The 26,239-nt window shown below is 43.6% G+C and overlaps 1 protein-coding gene across 1 annotated transcript in view; it reads right to left on the bottom strand.

Annotated features, from left to right (window-relative positions):
* LOC109986960 (diacylglycerol kinase beta) overlaps positions 1-25,302 on the bottom strand; it is a 104,465-nt gene extending 79,163 nt beyond the window's left edge. Inside the window, exons 1-3 of the mRNA XM_065962181.1 lie at positions 24,491-25,302; positions 12,746-13,209; positions 4,103-4,179 (exon numbers count right to left, since the gene is read on the bottom strand). Of these exons, the coding sequence (XP_065818253.1) occupies positions 4,103-4,179; positions 12,746-12,812 (144 nt within the window). The 5' untranslated portion in view covers positions 12,813-13,209; positions 24,491-25,302. The remainder of the gene's footprint in view (positions 1-4,102; positions 4,180-12,745; positions 13,210-24,490) is intronic.
* Between the last annotated feature and the right edge of the window lie 937 nt (positions 25,303-26,239).

Below are 26,239 nucleotides of genomic sequence, written 5' to 3'. Positions count from 1 at the left end.
AGTTGAATCCATTGTTCAGACCTGAAAACACTGCGTCCCATCAGTGCGCCTTTTTCTTCCTTAAAGATGGGAGTATTTTGACCTGATTATTTAGTCGTGGAAAATTTCTGCCCGATCGTCTGTCAATAGTCATGACATGTACACTGTGGCATCACATCTGATCATGGCCCGATCAGCCGTCCATGAAAGGAGGGATGATTTGCTGGCATGTATGAAATTTTGATTGTACCACTTGAGTTTCTTAGTGATGCAGATTGAGTGTAAAAGAGAGAGAGTTCTGCTGGTGTTCTCTGGTCCAAACAAATCCAGAGCATTCAGGACCAGAATCTAAAGTTTATCATTTCACTCACTACACATCTCACTGATTGGCCCTTTAAATAACTTTTTTAATCAAAAATCTGCTGGTCCTGATTAAGAACAAAAACGTAGACAATCATCTGAATTAAAAGTAATTTTCACAGTTTTTGCCAGAAAGATAAAAACTTATGACAGAATACAATTGATGAATTTAAGAAATAGCTTCTTCTTTCCGATGATTTAAAAACTGTGTCTGCTCTCGATCACATCAGTGTTTGTAACAAAGTGTGTTTTCTAGTGGTCAAGATTTTCCTTCATGTTCAAGTAAAAGCAAATAAACCAAGCGTACATCAGAAGTCCAACTAAACCCGTATCCTCCTGGGAACATTGGGTTCACACCAAATTAGGACAAAGTAAAGCGGATCTCTTTTGCACGTCAGGACTTAGTGGAAAAATGCTTCTAACGTTCTCGTGTTCGGCAGGTTGGAGGCAGCTGTAAGTGACGTCTATCTCAGAGTAACAAATGAAGAAGAAGATCCTCCATCGGTGTTTTTCTAACCCAGCCAGGTTTGATTCACATCACTCTCCTCTCCTTATTTGGACAAACATGCCATGAGGATTTCATTAGCTGTGCATCGTGCAGGAGATCAGGTTCAGACGTGCCATACAAAACAAACACACACAATCATCTAAGATACCAGACTACAAAAATAGAATTCATAAATACTAAAAGCTGTGTCAGGTTTTGACTGACAGCCTTAAATGTAAGCACACCCAGATGCCTTTGTGGAAATACTCGTCCCCTTGGAAAACACGTTTACCCCAGAGTCTACCCAGCGATTATTTTCCCTGCAAGCGAGCGAGCTCCCGTTCACGGCTGCCATTCTTTGAATATCTCCCCGGGGCAGCTATGACACATTTACATGCTTCGCTTAATCCTTTTCATTCTGGCAGGGCTGTCAGGGTGATTTGATTGGCTCTCTTTTGGCATTAAAAGGTAGCACCGAGGGATCTACTGTCCCGACAAGATCACAGATCAGAAGAGTGGATCGGTCTGTGTAACGTTTAATGTTATCAGAGAGAAGAAATGAGGATGTCCTCTGTGATGAGCTGCAGCTAACAGGAGGACTCAGTCAGACATGAACAGAAGGAGAAACACACCTTAAGCTTAGCATTGCATAAAAGGTAGTTTGTGGGCCACTGATCGTTTAGTTTTTCCCACTGCATAGAATATAATTGATGTAATTAATCTTTAACAGGGTCCTGCTGTAAGAAGAGAAGGCAAACTAAACAAAATGCTTCACAAAATTAAAAATAGTAAGAATAGAAAGAAAAGTTCTGCATTATAATTCATGTTCATAGATGTTTCTATTGAAGGTCACATGATCCTCTTCACCATGTTTCTCTGACACTAATATACAAACCCCCCAAAGATTAGAAAAGTCCATCCTCTGTGTCTTCTGCCTGCTCCAATTTTCAGAAAATGTGTGCTCAAACAGGCCGTTTGGAGATTTTCTCATGACATCACAAAGGGCAGTAACCCCTCCCCCAGGTGGGTGACACTCCCACATCTAGATGTTAGTTCTGCCCTCTGAGTCTGCCTTCTCACCGTAAACAATAGGACATGGAGCGAGAAAGCCAGCGACACCCAAGCCCGTCCAGAGAGGGGCGTGGTTACTTTACTTTATACTTTATTTCAGACCCATAGGTCCATATCGTTATAAAAAAGCACAGATATAAAAATATATTAGACACAGCTCATTTACATTTAAAGGTACAGACACAGAAACAGCCTGTTCTGAGCAGGGCTGAAATAGAGGGGTTTATAGGCATGATCAAATACAGGATCAGAGTGGATTTAGAACAAGAAACTTCACACACATGTTTTGGGGAGATCTGAGACTTATTTACACTGGTTGAAGAGGAGGAGAATATGTGACATTTAAAGTTGTCGTTTTTTATACAATCCATGATCAGGCTTTGTGCCTATAAAGATCAGCTGACCAGAAGCGGTTGCTTTACGATTTATACTGACTCACTGAACATCTGATTGAGAAAATAAAACCTTGCATGTAACACAAACCCCTTTGGAAGGTCTTATTATAAAATGTTTTTTCATATTAAGAGGATATTAAGCTGAGGAACATCTGACCCTGTGAACAACGATCCTCTCCCTCCTCTCACACGACTTCGCTGGATGTCTCTCCCCTAAAAACAACATCTCCGTCACGTCAGCATCTCTTCTCTCACAGAGCCAAACAACCAGCAACTGACGCTTTCAAACGTCTTCACTGTACGAGGATCGTAAACTACTACAGTGTGTTTTTATGTGGCATCATCATTTATGCATTCACTGAAGACGGCTGCACTTTCTGATAAGTTCATTGTGTCTGATGGAGCCCTTAACTTCTGCACGTGAAGGGAAACCCTGTAGCTGTCACTGAGAGTTATGGCGCCATTGTTTGTTTGCTAATCTGCTCAATGAATAAAACCAAACACTACTGATGGCTACGAGTGTCAATCACTGTTTTTCTCTTCTTCTGCTGTTGTTAATCTGACGTTTAATTCTTTCAGAAGAGGCTAAAAATAAACGGAATAAAAGCAGAGAGCGCAAGAAAGAAAGAGAGGTCGTCGTCGTCGTCGTCTCCTTTTGTTATCAGCTGGCCGGGTATAGATTCCACCACAGATGGCACAGCGGAGGGATGAGTCATTAAAGGGTACATGAACACACACACTCACACACTTAAACACACACGTAAACACACACTGATGGATGGCGGGAGCAGCATCACACTGGTCATCTTGGCGCCAGGTGACAGTGTGGTCGCTGAGAGGAAACCTGAACATAAAGTCTGCTTTCTTGCGGCGCCAATCGTCCAGCCGAGCTGTTTGTCATCACAGAGAGCGAGGAGGAAGATTAGTGCAGAGAGGGCGTGATGATGAAGAGGGAGGGGGGCGTGAGGAGAGGGGTTCATAAAAAAACTATTGATTAGATTTAACAAATTTAAAACATTTATTACAAGCCACTTTATTTTATCTCAAAAACTGCACTACCTCTTTTCAGACTCAGGAATTACTTAATGTTGAAGTTGTAACGGGACGCGGCTTGACGATGCGGCCACCGTGAAAGACTCGTTATGACAGACACGGCGCTGCTTGTCAACAGGCAAGGCAGGCTTGGGGCCACAGACCATTAGGGGGCCCCAGAGTGCTGACAAACGTAAACTGAAGCAACGTTCAAATTTTGCAACAACAGTAGAAAACCTTTCTCTCCTGTCTATAGGAGAGAAAAAAGAGGAGTGATCATCGGGACACTGGCCGACATGATGGGGATGAGCACTGGTTGGAGCCCCCCCCCCCCTAGATTTTTGCCTATAGGACCCCAACAGACTCTAAAATAGCCACTGCACAACATGTTTATCGTTGCCATGGAAACACAGGAGAGGGGAAAAGAGGGTAGGGGGGGTCTGCTGATATGGGAAAATCAGAGAGGAAGATGTGACAGAAAAGTTTAGAAATAAGATATCAAATGAGTCTGCATCGACTGCTGTATTCTGCAGTCGTGTTGGAGCGGATCGTCTGACGTCAGGAGCCAAAGTTGATGCTGCGGGTGTGTCTCCAGCGCAGCCTTCGTCTAAAAGCGATGGCTGTGACTAAGCATTGCAGTGATTGATATTACACTGAATCAGAGGAACTCAACAAGAAGCCGAGATCGTCACACCACGCAGCTGTGTGCGCATAGGCAGCAGGAGAGAACATGAGAAGAAAAGAGAAAGTGTAATTGATTTCTGTGATTCAGACACACCTGCTCGGGGTTGTATTTGCAGAGGACTCCTTCACCATGAAACTCCTCCAGCATATCCTTCAGCTTCTTTGTGGAGTCTGAGGAGGACACAGAGAAAAACAGGATTCTGTCATTAGTTCATAGACTAAGTCACTGACATGTCCTCGTTTATAGGTCTATACTGAACATGCTCCCCTCATACTTGTGTCATTTTATTCATATGAAAAGTCTTCACTCTGAGACTCAGTCACTAAACGTCTTTTTGTTTTCCGTCTTTAAATGAGGAAACGGAGCTTCAGGCACGCTGGTCCTGCAGGAGGATCTGTGTCTGGGGGAGCTGCTCTCTTTAAATCTTTTTAAAAGTAGCTTGACGGTGATGGAGGAAGTTGCATCAGGTGAGATGCTTTGAATACAGATTTTTCTTCTCTGTGACTCACAATGTGTTATTCTGTGTTTTCTAACTGTACAGTAACTGTTTTATTATGCTACTGACCCTCTCGGCCAGTACTCTCTTGTAAATTAGATACTTAATCTCAATGAGGTTTCCCTGGATAAAAAAAAAGATGCATTGATAAATTAACAAATCAGTAAAATCCTAAGAATCTCCACAGTTCTGAATAGTTATTATTAACGCACTTCCAGGGGTGAGAAAAGTCAATATGCAGCCATCATGCAGCAACAATCTGTAACTTTTCCACCTTAAAATGATCGTTTGCAAGCAGCAACCTCTGGTGTTGAAAGATTAAGACAGTGTGGAAGTGCAAATTCCTGCAGTTCCTGGAGTGTCCACTCGAGGCTGGCTGCAGAAGCACAGGAAGTGACATACACACCCATTCAAAAAAACTTGTTTTAACAGCAGAGATTAACATGTTTACAGCCTGGTTCAAAAAACCAAATAGGTCTGATTAGCTCATGTCTCCATCGGCTCACACTGTACGGGGGGGTGAATGTTTTGATGACTCAGCAGTTTTGATTTGATGAAGGATAAGAGTTATTCACAATAAGGTGTGCAGCTGACATGATTGACAGGCGGGCGCAGTGTAACGGTTTGTTAGGAGGCTTAAAACCCGCCTCAGCTCCAGCTCTCAGTCTGTTATTAGGTTGACTGAAAGTTAGACTGAGACAGGATTTCCAGCATGGAGCCCGCCATCAATGGGACTCCGGCGCCCCCTGCAGGAACAGACAACATTCAACTGACATATGAGCGTCTCACTCATGTACACAGAGCGCCATGTCTCCTGCTTATAGCATTATGCAATTTTGGCAGCAGGCTGCGGTTTTCTCACGAGAAATGCATATGGCTTTATTTACATGAAACCACTCTGCGTACGAGATGCCTTCCGCCCAGTGTGCTGTTTACATCCAGGTAGTAGAGTGGGGTGAATGCAGGCTCATTAAGCACAGCTACAGCTCCAGCTAGTGGCAGGAGGCTGCATTACATCTGGGACACAATAACTTAGTTATTCTGGTGCAGACTCGTGAGGGTGAAGATGATTAATCATCATGTTTATGACTCTCTTATCAACATTTTTATTGTTATATGAACACACATTACGCATCCCGTCATGACTTCAAACGTTCTTAACTGATTCTCATAATAAGGACCGTCATGGAAGTGTTCACGTTCTGCTGGTCAAAATGTTCCTTTGTATGAACTGCTTTGGTAAAAGTGATTAAACACGCTGCATCTCATTATCGAATGTTCTGATAAATACTCATCTGTACCAGGAAGTGCTGCATCAGTGGTGCTGAGCCCGTGAGTCACCGTGTTTAGGGAAAAGTATGACAGGACAGGCTGTCTTTCTCACTTTAAGACGCTAATCCCATATCCATACACACACACATCACAGATCCTCAGTCCAGCACACTGACCACAATGACCCCCTCCCACGATCATCTGTCAGACAATTAAAGGAGGGCTAATGTACACGTGTGCATTGGCAGATCTCCACGGCATCTCCATAAACACACACACAAAAACACACACACACACACACACACACGCACACACACACACACACACTGGAGACACCAATCATGTTAGCTCACATAATCAACTCAGTATGACACTTCACTTCATTAGATGTAGTGCTCACAGCTCTGCAGCCTTTAAAGCTTTCCTGTTTGTGACGTCCTGCTTTAGACGTGAACAATGACAGAGAGAGAGAGAGAGAGAGCGCAAGAGAGAGAGAGAGAGGGGGAGAGAGAGGGAGAGAGGGGGGGAGAAAGGGAGCGAGAAAGAGGGAGAGAAAGGGAGAGATAGAGAGAGTGGGAGAGAGAGAGAGAGAGAGAGAGAGAGAGAGAGAGAGAGAGAGAGAGAGAGGAAGAGCGTTATGTGAGCTGCTGTGACCGGAAAAGAACACCCAGCAGCTGAAAACCACCAACAATACAGTCTGTGTATCACCTGCATCATCACCTGCTCTACACATCTCTGTACACACAAACACAGATCAGCTGTGAATATATTTCATTTACTACATTTTTAAAAGATATCCGAAGTCATCTAAAAACTACGGAGCCCCTAAAGGGACATAGGCAGAAAAAATAAAAATATATGTTTCTCGTGCGCACCAGAAACTAACCGGTGCTCAAGTGAAAATTTCTCATGCTCATGTGAAAGTTTTGCGTGCCTAAGAGAAAGTTTCTGGTGCTCACAAGAAAGTTTTCTCGTGGGCACCAGAAACCTTCTCATGCGCACCACATATCAGGTGCACAACGGAAACCAGTCAGTCTTATCCTTCTGTGTTCTTGTGATAAAGTACAGGACTTGGTTGAGCTATATTTTAACCTCGGACTTAATTACAAGGACATAACTGCTTTGCTTGCGCACCGTCACCGTTATTTTGTCTCAGAAAGACATTTAAAACGGATGTTAAAGTCTTGTCATCTGTTTCGGCTCAAGGGATACACCTACTTCAGTAAAGTTAGAAATATATTCACAGATTCGGCTTTCCCGGATCAATAACTCATCAGCGGAACATTGCTCTTACAAAACCGACACCTCTCTGCAATCACTCCCATGATTCCCCAGCAGCCTCCACTCCATCTTTTGTTGTTTTCTTTGAGTGCCCACTGCTGGAGCATTTGAATTATAAAGACATTATCCTGAAAATCTAAAACTACTCGTGTTTAAAAATGTCTTCAGGGATTCATTTATTACGAGATGGTTTCTAATTAATTAACGGATCCCTTCAGCTTCATCTGATTATATTCAGAACCTTTTAAAAAACACTTTCCTTTGTTGCTCGCTCACAGACCTCTCTCTCTGTAGGAACACAGACGGCGTCCTTCACAAGTCCTTGATTGATCGGCTGCTGATACACAAGCCTTCCTGTCGCTCGGCTCCTCATCATCAGTAACAATGAAACCTCCACTGCCTGCCGAGGCCTTCCCAGCATGCACATTTGTCATGTTTCCATTATAGTCTTCCACGACAGCTACATGGCTCAAGAAGAAAACGACCCCGCTGGACCACAGCAGCAGCAGCAGCATGATGGGTCAAGTGAGGATTATGTTTGGATAAATGTGTGTCCCCTCTGCAATGTGTTATAAGGAAGTACCACAGCAAGCAAACAAATCACTCAGCATCACCTCAAACGGGTCTCACAAGCGAGCGAGCGAGCGAGCAGCCAAATACAGTAAGAGCAGAAAACACAAAAATACACCGTCAGCATTTAAGACTTTGTGCCAGACAAGAAACTAAAACAAAGATTTCTACAATTATTTTAGCAGACGATGTCTGTCTGTATAATGTCAGTCCTATCACTATCATTAAGGTCGCCGGTGTTCATGAAAGAGCTGAGTCTTCAGCTTTTTCTTGAAGGGGGAAAGGGACTCTGCAGCCTGAATGGAGGTTGGGGGCGGTGACCGAGGAGAAGAGTCTAACTAGAGCAGGGGTCTCCAACAGGTAGCTTGGGGGGCAGGTTTTTAGTAGCTCGCCTACAGGTTGACAAACTATGTTAAAAAAAAAAGAAACATCTGACGACAGTAAATGCACTTCTTCCCACTAATCATATATTTGGCCCATAAAAACAAGTGTAAAGTAGTGATGTTTTTTTCTTGGGCCTTAATGTGAATGTAAGATTATTGATAAGCATTGGCTTATTGCAATTTCAGTGTACAGTGCACAGTGTACAAACAGTAGCTTCATTCAGCTGATGTGTGCTGTGTAAATAAATGCAAACGATGTGATGTAGCTCTTTGCCACTTTCATTTTTTAGCTCTCAGATGAAGAAAGGTTGGAGACACCCGATCTAGAGACTTCCTCCAGACCTCCACCAGATACGTGTGCGTTGTGTGTCAGCTCTGCTCCGGTACGGCTCCGTGCTCCCTCGACCGTCAACACCCACCGGCAGCATCCTCAGAGCGCATCAAGGCGCCGCACTGCCAGACAACTGGAGTGCCGAGACCAGGGAGTTCCTGCGGTAATTACAGGATCATGTGCGAGAGATAATGTGATGCAAGTCGTTTAAAAACTTTTTAAACAACAACACATAAGGTCATTGTTCCCAACCAAAGGAGTTAAAAAAGAGTGTGTGTGTGTCCTTGAAAAGGATGTGCGAGGTCATCAGCGATTTTGTGGTTTTCCACTTTCACAATAAGCTTCTCTTCGTCCAGCTTGTCGTCAGTGACCTCTGAAAACCTCTGACCTGTTGACTCTGGGCGTGGCTTCGCCCATTATGACGTTTAGTTGATGTAGTACAGTGAAGAAAAATCTAGCTTCAAACTGGAGTGTTTTATTCTGAAATAAACCGGATCTTTTAATGTTGTTTCGATGTCTGACTTCCTGTGCTGTGCTCCGGCATCCTGCAGAAATAGAAAACTTGTGTATCTGCTGCAGAGGACTCGGGACTGACAGAGATGGGATGGAGCTGGACGTGGAGCCAGCGGAAACACACACACATTGGCTTATCCTGAATGGACTTCTAAGTTGTTCGAATTAAATTGAACTTTGTTATTTTGTCCTACTGAACTTGATTGATCTAATGCACGAGTTGTGGCCAGGAGAGTTGGTTTAACCCTCTGGTTACCTATGTCCATTTTGTGGACATTTCAAAACTTATTTTACTGATATTTTGGTCATTTCTGATGCTATGGCTTTTATTTTTCACACAGGTGTCTATTTTTACTCAATTTTTATAATTTGAACAATTCCAGTTATAAAAGGCCTATAATGCTCAACACAACATCAAAGATGCACCTGCAGAGAAAACCGTGAAAAAGCTAGATTTGTTTTGAAAACAACCTCTACAAGTTTATGCAGCTTCAGTTGCAGTCACATCTATAAATACATGCAGCTTGGGGTACTGGTCATTTCACCTCTGAAACCATGAAAAGATATACAACACAGGAAGCCAGTGATGCTGGGCGATGGCCTTCGCCAGGGTTGCCCCTTGTCACCAATTCTGTTTGCAGGTTTTCATGGACAGGACCTCAAGGTGCAGCCAGGGGGAGGAAGGTTTCCGAATGGTAGTTACCGTGAGAATGAGATCGCAGATACTCTTCTTGTAGTAGTAGTATAAGTCATCTTATATTATTTATTTATTTATTTGATGGAGTAAAAAATGTTATAGGATCATAATAATGACTAACATATTAGTGATCATATCAAAACAACAATGGTCTTCTTACACTGACTTCTGGTTAGCAGGTGAGATTCTTTTTACTCTTTGCTACACAAACAGAATAATGCAGAAAGATAAATGTTGTTGGTAATCTGTAACAGGCCCCAGACTGTGTTACTAGAAAAAAATACTCCTTGTAGTCTAGTACATTGTATGGGTATGTTATAAATATATATATAAATGTATGTGTATATGTATTTTTATTTTGAAAAATAGTGCTATTATCACAATAAATGGCATTTGATAGGGTTAAAAGTGTGAAAATTAATAAATATTATACAGTTATGGTTAGGGCTGAAGCTGGTGAACAGCTTGATGTCACTTTTATTAGAAATTGATAAAAATATATATTCATTTTTGGCAGTTTAATTTATGTGTCCACTTTTTGGCCATTGGGTGCTATGTGTCGCATTTTATCAAAAATGTGACACTGCACAGAAAATGAAAATGTATTCAAATCAATATTTTTGGTGATCAATGACATGTACCAGCCTGTGGTATCTAGAAAATAATTTCCCATCTGGCACTTATTGTACAGGAAAAACTATTTTTTTTCAGTTTTTTCCATTAAAAATATTGGTGGCAGTGTGCATACAGAGTGGCATTGAAAGGGTTAAAAGTGTGAAAATGAATAAAAATGTGATAGTTGTGAACAGGGCTGAAGCTGGTGAAAAGATTGATGTCACTTTTATTAGAAATTGATAAAAGTATATATTCATTTTTGGCAGTTTAATTTATGTGTCCACTTTTTTAACATCCGGTGCTATGTGTCGCAATTAAATCCGGAGCGCCTGAGGGATGGTTTAAAAGGTCAAATTCTTCATCGTTCTTCCTCGAGCTCATGTAAAGTCTTTTGCTAATTTTTCAAGATTTCACACCAGAAAAAACGACCAGGCAAACAAACCTTCGACCTGTAAACATTAAGCCCCTTATCGTTGCTTTCACACTAAGCTGTCAGGAGAAAATAAAAGTGCATTCCTTTTTGTATTTGTGAGCATCACTTCCAAAGTCACCAAGTGAATCACTGAAGTCTCATTCAGACAATCAAGTAAAGCAAAAATCAGAGACATTAATTTAGTGTCAAAAAGAAGTGACAGAACAGTGCTGGTTCTTGATGACAGTTATCTGAATAAATGACCAAGAGCAGGACGCCGTATTCAAACACTGACTGGCTTTACGAGCAGTATAAAATCATTCCCCACATGATCAGATAATCGGACATAATTGCCCGTTGTGGTTCCACTTCATACTGCTCCATAAAAAAATGATTTATAATGGTGGTGTTTACCCGGGACAGAGCAGCTTGCGTGACTCCATTCATCATGACACACAGAGTCCAGCAGGAACCAGCGGACAGACCCTCTTTTGACTAACAAATGATGCTGCCTGTGAGGACACAGATAACCATCCAGCAGGCTAATGGGAGGCAATGTGACACAGATCATCCCAGCGGAAGTCTTGGTCTCATGTTTGTTTGTTCACCTTTTGATTTAAGATTGATTTTATAACTGAATCCATTAAAACTCCCAGGAGGTAAGAATGTTACTTTACTGTAAAGGCCCTGACACAACAAGCAGACGGCAAAGAACTAGTGGAGACACCTTACGTCTTGGCCAAAAAGTTGAACTTGAACACACCGCAAAGACTACAGCTGACGGCCAACCACCACGTACGTTCTGCTTATGCGTGAGAGGAAATAACTCTCCATGCCAGCAGGGGGCGGTAGTCCGTTGTTCTGATACGAAAAGACCATTTTCACACCACTGACGGTCACCACTCGTATTATAGGTAGCCTACTACTGGAGAATAATGTCTGATAAAAAGTTGGAAATGGCCCTCGGTCTTTTAGTGAAAAAAGAAAAGAAGAGGCGGAGGGGACAAATAAGGAGAAACCACACTAATGGGTGAAAGCATGGATACTACAGCTCAAGGGGCTTTCCTGAACCTGTGTCGAGAGCTGGAGAGAAATGAAACCTCCCAACAGCCAATCAGAGAGATTCATCTCACCGACACTGATTCAACATGTCGAATCGGCCAGAAAAAGGCAGACAAGTAGAGACGGGTAGCGACAGAGCCGGACACACCGCAGAGACTAGATAAAATAATCACTGGATATGCCAGTGAATATTTTGCCAGTCACTTTTGATGTCTTCAAACCAGTCAAAAAGTCATTCAGTGCCTGTTTTGATGTGATGTTGATAAAGTGATGGAAAATACGATCAGGATTGTGTTTTATTTTGAAATTTTGTGTTTCTTTGTCTGACTTCCTGTCTGGGTCGATCTGTACTGTCCAGATGCGTGCAGAGACGCTGTTTGTCAATAGGAAAGGCAGGCAACTGCTTGGGGCCCCAGACCAGCAGGGGGTCCCATGAGGGCTGACAAGCTTTGTGAGATATCCATGTTAATTGATGGATAGCCCTTTAGATGAACCGCCTATCTGAAGGCACTCACACTCGTTGCCCTGCTAAGCGTCGCAAACATTACCGCTGTGAAAACAAAAATTTGTGAATGAAAGTCAACAAATCATAATGAAGAGGAATTATCCGTCTGTAGAGGAAAACAAGGGAGAGAAGTAAGCCTGGTATTATGTTTAATATGGATGAAAACTGGTTGGATCCCCCTGATAGATTTTTTTGCCTATAGGGCCCCATCAGCCTCTAGAACCGCCACTGGACGCGTGTATCTTCTTTTGCTCCTTTTCTTTAAAATCTCCTGATTTTACTATTTGTTAAAGTGAAATAAGTGAGTGTGAGTTTGAGTCTTTTATTAGCTTTAAGTGGCATTTAAAGCTGAAGGTAAAGCATACATTGTGTTGCTGCACTCATTTCAATATGAGCTGCATAAGGCCTCTGAATGAAAACCACAGTATTTGGTTTTGCCAACAAGCTGCATCAGTTGCACACACAACACACACACACACACACAAACACACACAAGTGCTGTATCGTTTAGGCATGCAGATACAATCAGCTTCTGCGTCACAATCTCCCAAACTCTCACGAGAACACAAACTGAAGTGAAAGCAGGTTCAGGTACTCACACTCGCTGTATTTCTGCAGCTGTCCAAACTCAGCAGGACTCAGGCAGACCCAGCTCCCGTCTCCCATGCTGCCTGAAGCCGGGGGTGGGGGAGGGGGGGGGGGGGGCTCCTCTGTGTCAGTGAGTTTGACGTCCTTGAATGCCTCTTTGGGGATTGACGGTTATCCTTGAGTCAGGTTGAGAAATAAAACTAAGAGGAAGAGCTTTTGGGACGTCATCTCTGATTCACTTTGAGGGCAAACAGGAGGCGGAGAGTTGAAGAAGCTGAGGCCGCATGGAGCGCTGGTGATATTCAGTCAGGTTTTCAAGTTTTTATCTTAAAGCAGCGGGTCCTGAAGGCTGCTGAGGTTCCTCAAATATCCAAATCGTCACTTTAAATGCCAGAAAAATAAAGGTTTCAAAGAGTGTTTGGCAAACTATGTTGAGGTTGGCACAAGGTTTCTCAGCAAAAACTCTGTCTCTGACCTGCAACGAGAAGGAGAGAAAAGCAACTGTGAAGATCACCAAGTCTCTCTAAATTAAAAGATGTACAAAAAGGTTTACATTCACAACAGATGATCTGTTACCTCTCACAGTCGTTTTAATGGAAAGAGAGGCGAGCAGAGGAGAGGGCGAACGACAGCAAGATGTGAACAAAAAGAGATTTATAGCAGAAATGTTGGTGAACGATGGAGCCTCTGAACACTGAGAAAGAGGAGGAGGAAGAGGAGGAAGAGGAGGAGGAGAAGGGGGTAGAGGAGGAAGATAAGGAGGAGAAGGAGGAGGAAGAGGAGGAGGAAGACACCTCTGAGTGAAAATCTTAGCTTGTTAAATATTATATTAGAGTTAATTACATTTTTTATAATTTATGAAGTGTATGAATCAGTCAACGGAGTCACACGACAACATTTCAGCGTTATTTGACTGTGGTCAGATTTAGTCAAAACAGTTTGCACTAAGGAGATATGACACAGACAAGGGTTCTAAATAAACATGACTTTGTAATTTGAATTGAGCTTGTGTAGCGCTTCTCTGGCCTTCTGACGACTCTTTTACACCTCAGGTCACACACATCCACAAACCGATGGTAAAAGCTGCTGTGTAAAGAGCCCATCAGTAATTGCTAAACCACTCATACACAATTCATACACAAGTAACCCCTCCCCCAGGTGGGTGACACTCCCACAGCTAGGTGTTTGTTCTGCCCTCTGAGTCTGCCTTCTCACCGTAAACAATAGGACATGGAGCGAGAAAGCCCGAGACACCCAAGCGCTTCCAGAGAGGGGGCGTGGTCAGACACAGCTCATTTACATTTAAAGGTACAGACACAGAAACAGCCTGTTCTGAGCAGGGCTGAAATAGAGGGGTTTATAGACATGATCAAATACAGGATCAGAGTGGATTTAGAACAGGAAACTTCACACATGTGTTTTGAGGAGCTCTGAGACTTATTTACACTGAAGAGGAGTAGGAGAATATGTGACCTTTAACTCACCCAAATGACGACAAACAAATACATTAAAAAAACAAAATCTGAACACAGTAAGTGATGTCACAGTGGATCAGCTGTATCAGGCGTTGTCTACAGGTTTGTTAGAACAGTAGGATCAAGTTACTGTCAGGTTTGGTCCCTCCATACGTTTTTTATTTCTATTATTCTGTCTGTAAACACGGCTTTTAAAGTGAATCATTGTTCTTAGTCTCCTTCCCCTCTCCTCTGTCTGATGATCTCTTCCCTCCTGGACAACAAGGCAGACAGCTGTTGGCATGCACTAATGTGCTGCACATGTTTTAGTGATGTTACAAACACAGAGGGAACAATGGGGGTGGGGGGTCTACATGTATACGCAGTGTGAGGCTGACTGAGAGATGGAGATAGAAGCACGTGCAAACCGAGTGAACAGGGCCTCCCCCTCTGCGCAGAGAGGGATTCTGTTTTGCTCGCAAGGTTGCCCGGCAACTATGACGTCACTGAGAGCACGACAAAGAGAAGCATGGATACAGAGAAGAAGAGAGAGAGAGAGAGAGAGAGAGAGAGAGCGAGAGAGAGAGAGAGAGAGAGCTGCAGACACAGTGAACAGATGTGACTACATGATACATGCAGCAGTTCTGGACGTGTGTGGGTCTGCTTACACTTCTTCTAGTTATGTTAAAATACTCCAACACATTATCCACTTACAGGAAACAGCCTCCAGTTCACACTCTACTCTCATCTCACTGCTCACCTAAATACCCCACGTTCTAATTTAAAAAGGTGATAACGGCCTTTAAAGCGCCTGTGAGGAGATTTTAACTGGCCATGAATCTGACTGAATCTCTCTTTATGACCTACAAAAGCAAACAGGACTACAGACGTGTCACGGTTTGAGTTTGTTTCATGATTTCATTATCCATGTGTTCAGCTTTGTTTTGTTTATACAGGTATCTAACTCTTCCATGATTTCAGCCCCCCCTCTTCCTGTCCCCCTCCACAGATTCTCCTCACCTGCTCCTTCCCCTCACACACCTGTTCCCTCTTGCCTGATTAGCTCCCAGCTCTGCCAGATTGTCTCAGTGCATTGCCTTAGGCCTGGCACACACTGAAAGATTTTTTAAATGCTGAACGATTTTGAAAACTCAAGAAGAGGTTTGTCATGAACTCTCATGACAAACAAGACAGATTGAACAGTTTTGTTCTTATAGTGTGTGGAGAACAACGAGACGACCAACTCAGCAGACCGCACACTAATGGATTCATTCAACAACATCTCGTGCCGTCAAACACCACTTAAGACTAAACAAACATGGTGGTTAAGCTAAATGTGGCTAGCTGATAGCTCATAGATCCGTTCCTTTCCTCCTCAGTTCGATTGTGGTTTGTTTTACAGACACGCTGTAGAATATCAACAAGTTGGTCCTGAATTTATGACGTCCATCTAACTTTATGCTTCACGTTTGCTGTCCACCGTTCGTGGGCGTCCTCGGTGTTGTCCACACACAACAGGGTTTCCGGGGAAATCGTCTCCCGAGCAGATCGGGGAGGTTAAAATCACTCCAAACAAACCTCACACGACAGGAACGTCTGGCAAGATAATCTGGCCTTTACTGACTTTGGTCGGAAGGGGGGAATCAGGCCACAAATCAGCCCAATTATCTTGTAGTGTGTACCCCGCCTTAGCATAATACATGCATGTCAGTATACGGCAAAGCTTCAGTGTCCACCACATGGCAACCTTCGTGAGCATCGACTCTAGAGAGGAGGGGGTGGGGGGAGACAGCTCTCTACTGCAGAATTTGGACTGCAGTACCCGTTTTAAACACTAGGTGACAGAGTTACATATTGCTCCTTTAATGAACGGATTTCCCCTGATTAAAGTACAAAATTTTAACTTATCCATATTTTCAGGCATGAAAAGCGCTTGATTATTGGTTATTTGTACCATCTTGATTAAAATCCACATCGTGCATGCCTTTCAATTCTTCTGACTAAGCCAAAACTATCAGGAAGCTGGAGCTGGACCATCTAATTTAGTCCAATAAACCACTCGGGTCTGCTGTTGTTGTGTCTGCACATTGAGCACCAAGAGGTGATCCAAGACGTAAAGCGTGTGGAGAGAGCAGCACTGCCAAATTAGGATCCTGATGATGATTAGAGCGATAACACTGAAGAGGAGGGAAGGTAAACAGAAACTGGAGCTCTGATTTAATTATGTTCACAGAGGAATGGAGACAGGTCCGCAGGCTGCACCAGAGGAGTCTCGCTCTAAGTTGTGTGTTTGGTTTGAACGTTGTACAGGATGCCTCTAACTGTCATTCCCCGTGCAAAGAGCTGAGCAGGATGCTGTGGGCTTGGCGGCCCCTCGCTGCAGGAAGACGGCGTCGAAGACATGATAGCAGCTCTCGACTCAGACACACTCTCCTCTCCCTCGTGTCTGCTGCAGGAAGCCAGTGTGACCATATGATTAAATGGATACCAGCAGCAGCTTTTCTGTGTCAAACATCAGTCATTTACAGCGCACAGATAATCTGCATGATCCAAGCATTGCTAAATATAGACCTCCCGCCATAACTGGGTCGGTAGCTCACTGAACAAGTCTGCAAAACTAAAAATGTCAGCCACCAGTTCACACCTGTGTAGTGTGATGAGTTTTAGCTGAAACATCGCATTTGTTTGTTGTGTTTTTGTTAACTATAGGGCACATCTATCGGATCGTCGGATCGTTCCTCAAATCTGCACAATGACCCGGCTGCATGTCATACTTCAGGAGAAGTCTTCAGACTTTAATCAGATCAGTGAAACCAGTCCAGAGGTGTTCATTGGGGAAACATATTTCAACGTATTTAGGTTGAAAAGAGAAAATGTTACAATTTCACGGCCTGGTGACTTATGAAGGAGAGGTAAAGGTGAGGGACGAGTCAGCTCTGAGTGAGTTTAGAGAGCTTTTGGACACAGAGAATGCAGATAAAATGTTTGCAAAATCTGGCACATTTACTTTCTTGTGCTTGTGTTATTTTGTGCATCGTCTCTTCTTGAAACAAACATAAACGTACACACACAAGAACGACACTTGGACACTTAGCCTCGCCGGAGATCTTGCAGCTTAAATAGGCCGCCAATTGGAAAGAGGTGTTGTCAGGTGATTTTTGAGAATGAGTGTGAAATCAGTGCAGCTCGAGTTGACTGCCAAGATGTGCATTGACTCATTTATCATGTTAACGAACTCTTTAAGCTTTATATGTGTCCAATAATTAGAGCACATGCGCATGCAGTGTGAGCTCAGCAGCAGGGTGCCAGACTTTAAAAGCACACCTGCTGCAGCTTCTGTCCGCTCACTGCGTTGTATTTGCATATAACTCTGCGTGTAGGTGTGTCCGTTTGGAATCAACACCATCATCACGTCAGAAAAACAAGGAAACCAAACAGCGAGTGCGTGGAGTTTGTGTGGGCAGAGGTTTTAATTCTTACATCCTTGAAACCAAAGAGGGCTCATTTCTCAGTGTTAGTCACTGAAGCACTTCAATCAATTCAATCAAAGGAATCCTGTGGCAGGTTTCCTCCGCTTTGTTCACACAAATTAGACACTAGAGCGGCTCGTTAGGCTCTTTGTGCTGTTTAGGATGCTTAAAAACTGCTTTTAAGGCACCCCCACATGGCCGTTTTGGACACACCTAGGTGTGTCAGATATGATATTAGTTATCAGGTCAAACCAACTGGTGTTGCAGCGATGAAAAAAATCTTTGTAAAGTCCTAGAAATAAAACACAAATACGAGATTCTAAAAACACATCACACTTTCACGCACATTCACCCACATTCCTTCACATTCAGCTCGGGTACAGATAAAGATTGCACAATCATTGTTTTGCAGTGTTAAGTGCAGTTACCGCCCTCGGGTAGAAATCGTTTCTCAGTCTGTTTGTCCGGGTTTTCATTGTCCTGAATCGCCTGCCTAAGGGCAGCAGTTCAAACAGAGTGTGTCCGGGGTGAGATGGATTCTTATGAATGCTCTGAGCTTTTTCAGGCAGTGGGAACTATACAGATCTTCCAGGGAGGGGAGGGGGCCGCCGATGATCTTTTGGGCAATGGTGACGACTCTCTTAAGCAATTTCCTCTCTGCTGCTGTGCAGCTGGTGAACCACACACACATACAGTATGTAAAAATTCTCTCTATGGGGCAGCAGTAGAAAGACATGAGCAGTCTTCCTGAGAATCCTCGGGAAGTCTCTGCTGTGCCCTCTTCACCAGCGCCCCGATGTTAGCTCTCCAGGTCAGGGCAGGTCAGGCTAAAAACAGAGTTTTTTTGCAGAGACCGGGTCTGGTAAATTAGTTTTTTGAATTGGGAATCATGCAAAGCTTTTGGAGGTTACAAAGAGCGAGAATACAGTATAAAACTGTAAATGATAATTACAGATTTATTATAAGCCAGCAACAGATGTCAGACTTGTTTTTCTTCTTTTAGAGCAGAAGAACTTTTAATATAATTATAAACAAGCATTAAAAAAAACCTTCCAACATGAATGAATGAATAACCTTTAATTACTTTGACCTCAATACTTTTACTCCCGGTCTCTGCACACAACTTAATTAACCATAAATTGCCTTTTTGTAACCGACACTTCCTCGCTCTTCCTGCCTCAAATCATCTTGTAGATTGTTTTTAACATTCACACTTTTCATTTCTTCTCTCGGCTTATTGCTGATTTGCTTTATCGCTGTAAAACAATTTCTTTCCAGTGGATTAATAAAGATCTGAGTCGAGCGAGAGAAGCTTCTTGCTGACAGCGAGGCGAGCGGTGGATTGAATCAATGGGTGCAGGAGGCTGCGTTCACGCTCTCCGGGGCCAATAAAGAAGAAGTTGTGACAACCACAACAAATTTAGAGGATCTAGATTCTCCTAATTAAGAGTTTAGTTTAGGGGAGAATGATTCAGACCCAAAGCTCAGGAGTCCTCAGAGTGTGGAAAGACTTTCAGCTGGAGTGAAGAACTTCTTCAGTGCTTCAGGACGGACTTCTTTCCGTTTGACATTTTCAGTTTGGGGGCATCAAAGGGCGAAAGCAAAGAGCACAGGGCAAAGAAAAAGTTCAAGACAAATTTAGAGGCTAATGTTGTTTCACAGAGGGAGCTGCACAGGGGCACAGTTAACCTTAGGCGCTGCAAGCTGAGCTTTGTCTCTACCCATAAAAGGAGAGCTGCTGATGTGCTGTCAAGACCTGACGAGACACACGGACTGAACACTAAATCACACACACACACACACACACATCACTCCTGTTACCCGTCCAGGAGACTATCTTCACCTCTCGCCCTCTTTATCAGAACTCACTGTTTCTACTTCCACAAACCTCTGATCTTCTTTCCATCGCAGAGAATGAATCATCTCAGTATTCAGCTCTGTTTTCACAGCTCTAAGTTGTCCGCTGAGCCTCAGATCTTCCAGAGCAGCGTTAGTCATCTGCTGAAGTTTTAACTCTACTTTAGTGCAGCAGGTGCACAACATCGCGGTTACAAGCCTTCAAAATAAAGATATTTACACTACAACAACCAGCAGATGGCCTAGCGGTTAGGTCACACCCCATGTACAGAGACTACAATCCTCCAAGCAGGCAGCCCCATGTTCAAGTCCAACCTGCAGTTCCTTTCCAGCGTGTCATTCCCACAGACTGTAACTATGAATGATTGAAGCCTGAGTGCCGTCACCCGTCTTTTCCTGCGGGGGGCGCTGGAGTCCCATCGATGGCAGTCTAACTTTCAGTCATCCTAACGACAAGCTGACAGCTGGAGCTGAGGCGGGTTTTAAACCTCCTGAAAAAACCGAGCTAACATGAGCTAATCAGACCTATTTGTTTTTTGAACCAGGCTGTAAACATGTTAATCTCTGCTGTAAAAACAGGCTTTTTAGAATGGGTGTGTATGTGACTTAATGTGCTTCTGCAGCCAGCCTCTAGTGGACACTCCAGGAACTGCAGGATTTTACACTTCAGCATTGGCTTCATTTTTTAACACTGGAGGTTGCTGCTTGCAAACGATTATTTTAAGGTGGAAAAGTTACAGGTTGTTGCTGCATAATGGCTGCATATTGACTTTTCTCAACCCTGGAAGTGCGTTAATAATAACTATTCAGGACTGTGGAGAGTCTTAGGATTTTACTGATTTGTTAATTTATCAGTGCATCTTTTTTTTTATCCAGGGAAACCTCGCTGAGATTAAGTATCTAATTTACAAGAGAGTCCTGGCCGAGAGGGTCAGCTAAACTTACATAGCTCAACTGTGTAGATCGGGTAGTAAAAACCCCATTTATTTTCCTCTATATGATTGTTAGCCATAATGTCATAACCATGAAGGTAGACCAGGAGCTATACCTGAGTGTGAGATGATGGTTTATGCTCTCACCGGAGGTTGACGCTTGGCTCTCTTTCTCCAATCTCCTTCGTTCTAAGATGTTCGTCAACATTGATTATCTTTGTATTTCTTTTAAGCTATTGCAACGCCTCAACATAGCTTTACCTCTGAGCTTAAACCAAGTTGGATAATTTCGCCCCTCGAAACCCAGTGTGAATATAATGCTGGTTGTTTTGATGTTAAACATGTCACATGCTCTCTTTAACCGCGGCAGCACAGCGAGCAGACTGATCTCTCGTAAATGTCCGTGTCACTGACATTCGGACTGTGTGAGATCGCTCAGGATCGATCTGCGATTAACTCTGCTGCAAGCTCGCCTCTCATTGGGCAGTGGCTTTCTATTCTCCAACCTACTGGGGATGTAGCCTCACAAATACCACAAGTATTTATGGAAGGCCTGGGCGTCATGGCAACCGGGGGATTGTGTGTAAAATGCAGAGGGGGAACAGAAAGGCCAAACTACAGCCAGCAGCTGATTGTACTGAATCAGCCAATCACACAAACCTAATTTACCTTCTAGTCTCTGGGAGGAGACAGTTCAGAGTTCATGAAAAGTGAATATTTGTGCAACATGAACGGTTCCCTTCCAAATACTTTTAATCTGAAATGATTAAATTCTTAAATGTTTTAAAACAAACACTTCAGTTAAGTTTTTATACACAAGTTATTCTTATTATCATAAACCTGAAAGCTCATGAGAGAAGGGTCCATCCATCCATTATCTATATCGCTGTTTGCTGATCTTTCTGTCTTTCTTTAAATTTGCAAAATAGATGAGCAGTAAATCACCACCTGCACCGAGTAGGTTTTGAGGAGGTGTTAAAGTGGGCGGAGTTTGAGCTTCACACTTTCTGTTGCTGCTTCACATCTGAATCTTTGCACCTGTCCATCAGCAAAGACGAGCATGTAACTGCCTCGTACAGGATGTGTCACCCGTGATAGAGACGACCAACTTAAAGGTGCTGAAGGGACGATTTTTATCAACATCAATAAATCTCTTAACTTATTGTGAAAATCAGCCTCTCTTCAGTGGAAACCTCGCGCTGCACCTCGTAAAAAGTCAAACCAATGAAGCCATCACAAATGTTCTGAGTTTCCACACCAGTGGAAGGCTGTCGTATAATGTCACAGCAGGCCTGTAACCATGAGACAAACAAGAGCTCTGCAGCGTCTGCACAATATATTCCATTAGAGAGGTGAGGCCGGTCTGCAGGCTTCAGTGCACTTTATTCAGAAACAACACTGGCCCCAAATTGAGCCCGTTACTTAAAAACAGTGCTGGGAGTCGTTCAGACCAAGCTGGGAGAGTTACAACAGTCCCTGTTGTTTCTCGTCAAGTCAGTTAAACTAGCAGAGTTTTCTGTTAGCTGCTGCTTCCTGTCATAGAATGAGACTATTTTACTGAGCGGGAAGTGTCTTGTTACGTCTTCACAGCAGTCCTAACACACATGCTGATCCCAGGTAATGCAGTATGATCACGAGTAGACAGTCTGACTCACACAGTGTTCACATCTTACGCAAGTGTAAAGTCAATCTGAACAAAGCGCAGACCGCAAACACCTCAAATCAGACGATAGAAAAACCTGAACCTAAAAAGAGGAGGCTGGCTGCAGGGATGGGCTGATTAATACCCGAGCCTGAAGGTACAGTTAGACATATCACGTATCACAAAGCTGATCTTGAACTTTCTCTTTTATAGGAATAATGTGTGACTTTTTAATCCAGTAGATGGCGCCCTTGAGCTCCAGCGTGAGATAAAAACAAACTGCTGTTTGGCCACACCTCCTCCATACTGAAGCCTCCGCTCTCCTCCAGAGACACACCTCCAACCCCCCTCGACTCGCGTTCAAGAAGTTATCAAATAGAACACATCGAAATTTAACACCATTAAGCACAGCGCAAACTTGTGCTGCAATCACCTGTGTCCTGCATAGTTGTGTTAGCATGCTAATGTTAGCGCTCTTTATTTAGCCTAGCTAGTAGCTTCACATTTCATGTAAATCAACACAGAATGAGCGTGATCTAAAAACTCTTACTATCATCCAAATAATCAGTGAGTATGTTCTTCTTCTCTCTAGTCCTTGACTAAAACAGCTTTTATACACAAGAGGAGGAGCCGGCCGTCCCGTTCATGTAAACACGGCTCTGACAACAACACATCCAGCGGGACTCGAGCTTCTCACTCATGATAGACAGTCATGACTCAGAGGCACATTTACACAGGATAGCCCTGATGTATGATATATTTTAGTTACCACATTACTGCTGTTGATGTCAGCTTCCTCAGCCTATCAGTGGGCTTCATGAGCTAACAGTCACACTCACCTGCGAGAGGGAGCTGCAGAAATTAAAAAGGCTACAGATTCAACCTCAACAATGACTCGTAACACTCAGTTCAGGGTTTGTTGTTAAAAATTCATGTTTAAAATGTCTCTGTCATCCAGCGCTCTGCAGGGATTTTGTGTTAAAGGTAGCAATGCGGTTAAAAGATTGTTGAAGAAGAGGAAGTGGAGCCTCGTAATCAGGGCTGACTTCTATCCGGGTCAGATCAGAAATGAGAGGAATCAGTCTGAGTGGGTCTGAGTACGCTCTCGTCCTAATCACACAGATCCATGGTCAGACAGGCGATTGTTCACCTCTTAATCCGAGTGATGAATTACTGTCTGACGGCTCGCGGATCACCATCAGGAGGATTTCAGCACCATCTTCACAGCAGACCTCCAATGACCCTCCAGCCGGCCTCTTGCTGAGACATGAGTCCAACATGAGAAACTCCATTTGCTGCTTATATCCTTCCTGGCAATGAGCGTGTGAGCTGAATATCTCACACATCCATCCTCCTCTGTCTTTACTCTCTCTCCTTTGATGCTTCTCTCCTTGATTCTCGCAGCTCTGCCGAGCCTCTCGCTGCAGACAAGGCTTAGGACGGAGAATCTCACATGTTTATCAAAGACCCAAGTGGATGCTGTCGGGGCATAAATAAGCATCACGTTTGGTGATTGCTTGATGAGAAGTAATTAGGCGTGCCGAATGAAGATTAATCACAAGACGTCGGCTAAAAGCATCGTGCTGAAGGAGGCTGGGATTAAAAGGTTGTGACACTACAGGGTGCAACATACACTCAAACATCTGTTTAATTAGAGACCAAAACATGGAGGAAAAATCTTTAGAATAAGATCTTAAACATTCATATTTCAACATATTTTCTAGGACGACAGGATTTTTAAAAAATTGACAAATTCAGCTCAATTTCTCATCCTTATTGACTCTATGTGTGGAGATTTGTTGACGGCGCCTGATTATGAGAATTGTTTCTGCAAAGAGTTTTGCCCTTCTGCTTTCAATTCCCAAACAAAGGTCATCTCACTGCTGAAGCTCATTTTCAGTCTACACATTAGCCTGTGCACCAAACAATGCATGCTTTATTTATATTCTCAGGAAACAGTCGGCTAAATCTTCTCCATGGAGCTGTCCAAGTGATCCAACAACAGATCTCATGATGTGTTCCACTGTGTTGTTCCCAGCTGACTGCCCGGAGGTAGAGTGACTCTGAGACGTGTTGTTTTGACTCTACCTCCACCCTCACACTCTCTTTTAGTGTTGTTATAACCTTCTGCACGAGCACGACAACTTTGGTTGACATTTATAGCTGGAAAAACAAACCACAAAGCCTTATCAGCATCTCAGTTTCAGTTACAAAAACAGCGAAAATAAAAAAAGTTTGACTGAGGTAAGGTTGCACATTTAGTCCTCCAGAAAAGGAGAGGGAATTCTGCTGATAATTAGAGAGACAGATGAGATGACAGAGATGACAACAAGCATGATGTGCAACATGGATGCAGAGACAGAAATGGAAGAAGAGACAGGAGGAGTAAAGTGTGTCCTACCTCTGCTCACTGCTGGTCTCCATGTAACATCCCTGTTTCAGAGTGAAGACCCGATCAGGCAGAGAGAGGGAGATAGAGGGGGCTCCGATCCCGGGCTGACCGGTGTCTGGTTCCCGGTAAACAGAAAGCAGAAAGCAGGAGTGGTGTCGTCTCTCTGAGCTCACACACTTACACACACAACGAGGCTTCCTGCAGCACGACAGCAGAGGCACTGGAGGCTCAGCAGGGACGGCAGCAACATCCCTCCCATCCAGCCTGAATTAATTAAGCCTTTTTTCTCCCTCTGCTGCCCTCCCTCCCTCTCTCTGTCTCTCTAATTCTCATGTGCGCATGGTTAAAGCTCTCTTTCGCTCTCTCTCTCTCTCTCTCTCTCTCTCTCTCTGTATCTGCTTCCCCCCGCGTTCAGCTTCCTCTCTTCCTCCTTTCTGTCTCTGATCATCGAGCTGAAAATGGGTCTCCTTTTTCTCCTCCATTTCACATTCTACAGGCAGAAATATTCCCCCTCGCTTCACATCAAACACTCAGTGACTGGGAGTGATGGTTTCTTCTTCATCCTCTTAGGTTTTAAAACATTCAGAAAAAAAACTTTAGCTCTCGTGTTTGTGTTGAAAGCTGCTGTTTTGTTTTTTAAATGTGTTCATCAAATGTTACCTTGTCTCACACCTAACGAATTATTATTGCACATCATCAGTTACTGCAAATAAAGACTTTTAATTAAAGCGTCATGTATGACCGGGCGCTGAAGTAAAGACACAAACAAGGAGTCAGCGTTGTGGAACAGTTGCATATTGTTTGGTTAGGTTAGGATCGTGTTTTTGGTATAGGTGAATTAGTTAGTTCATAAAGTTAAACCTGGGCCGTGCTGTGGTGTCATAAGGGTATGGGACCAGGTACCTCATAACAAAGGTGCCTGGTTCAAATGCCTGATTGGTTTCTGTTACCCTTTCAAAGTGAACCTGGATCTAGGTCTGGGCGGGTGTGCGAATTTGGGTTCAACTTGGTCTAAGAAGCACTTTGCTTTTTCACAGGTAAGGGCCACAAAAGAGCCACGTCATGTCGTCACTTCATACGTCCGTGACTTCCCACTGGTGCCGTCTTCAAGCACAACAACAACAATGGAGGACTACAGTGCCTCCTGTCAGGTATCGCTCCGGGCTTTGCAAACCTACTTCCAGGCATTCAAACACAACGTGGCCAAAGAATTTTTTCTGCTCTTCAGAATTGCTGTGGATGTTGCTTACTTTCGAGGAAGACCTGGTGGTCACGACAATCTGGCAATCCCAGCTCCTGATGTAAGCGTTTCTTTCCAGCGAGGAGTTGGTGCTACTCCCGATTCTTTGGAAGTCGAAACACAAAGAACTGGTTCAAGACTCCGAACCAGCCCTAGAACCGACCGAATCGAAAAGGTGTTTGTAAGGCGTTTGCAACCCTGTGCATGCATGGGTCCCCTTCGGGTACTCTGGCTTCCTACCACGGTCTAAAGCAATGGTTCTCAGCTGGTCTAGCCTCAGGACCCACTCATTAACTCCATCATGAAAACCGTGATGCAAATTTGACTTTTTTTTCCAGGCAAATTTTCAAGCCGTTCTGAAACAGCTCCTCACCAGTTGAGAACCACCGGGCTAAAGATGTGCTCGTTAGCTTAATTGGTGACTCTAGATGTTAGTGTTTGTCTGTCTCTACACATCAGTGCTGTGGTTGATGTGGACTAGTCCGGTGTGTAGTCTGCCTCTCGCCCAATGACATCTG

The sequence above is a fragment of the Labrus bergylta genome, chromosome 13 (genome assembly GCF_963930695.1).
Source record: "Labrus bergylta chromosome 13, fLabBer1.1, whole genome shotgun sequence".
In the NCBI taxonomy this organism is placed as follows: Eukaryota; Metazoa; Chordata; class Actinopteri; order Labriformes; family Labridae; genus Labrus; species Labrus bergylta.
The sequence above is the reverse complement of the archived record's forward strand: the minus strand, read 5'-3'. Positions and strand labels throughout refer to the sequence as shown.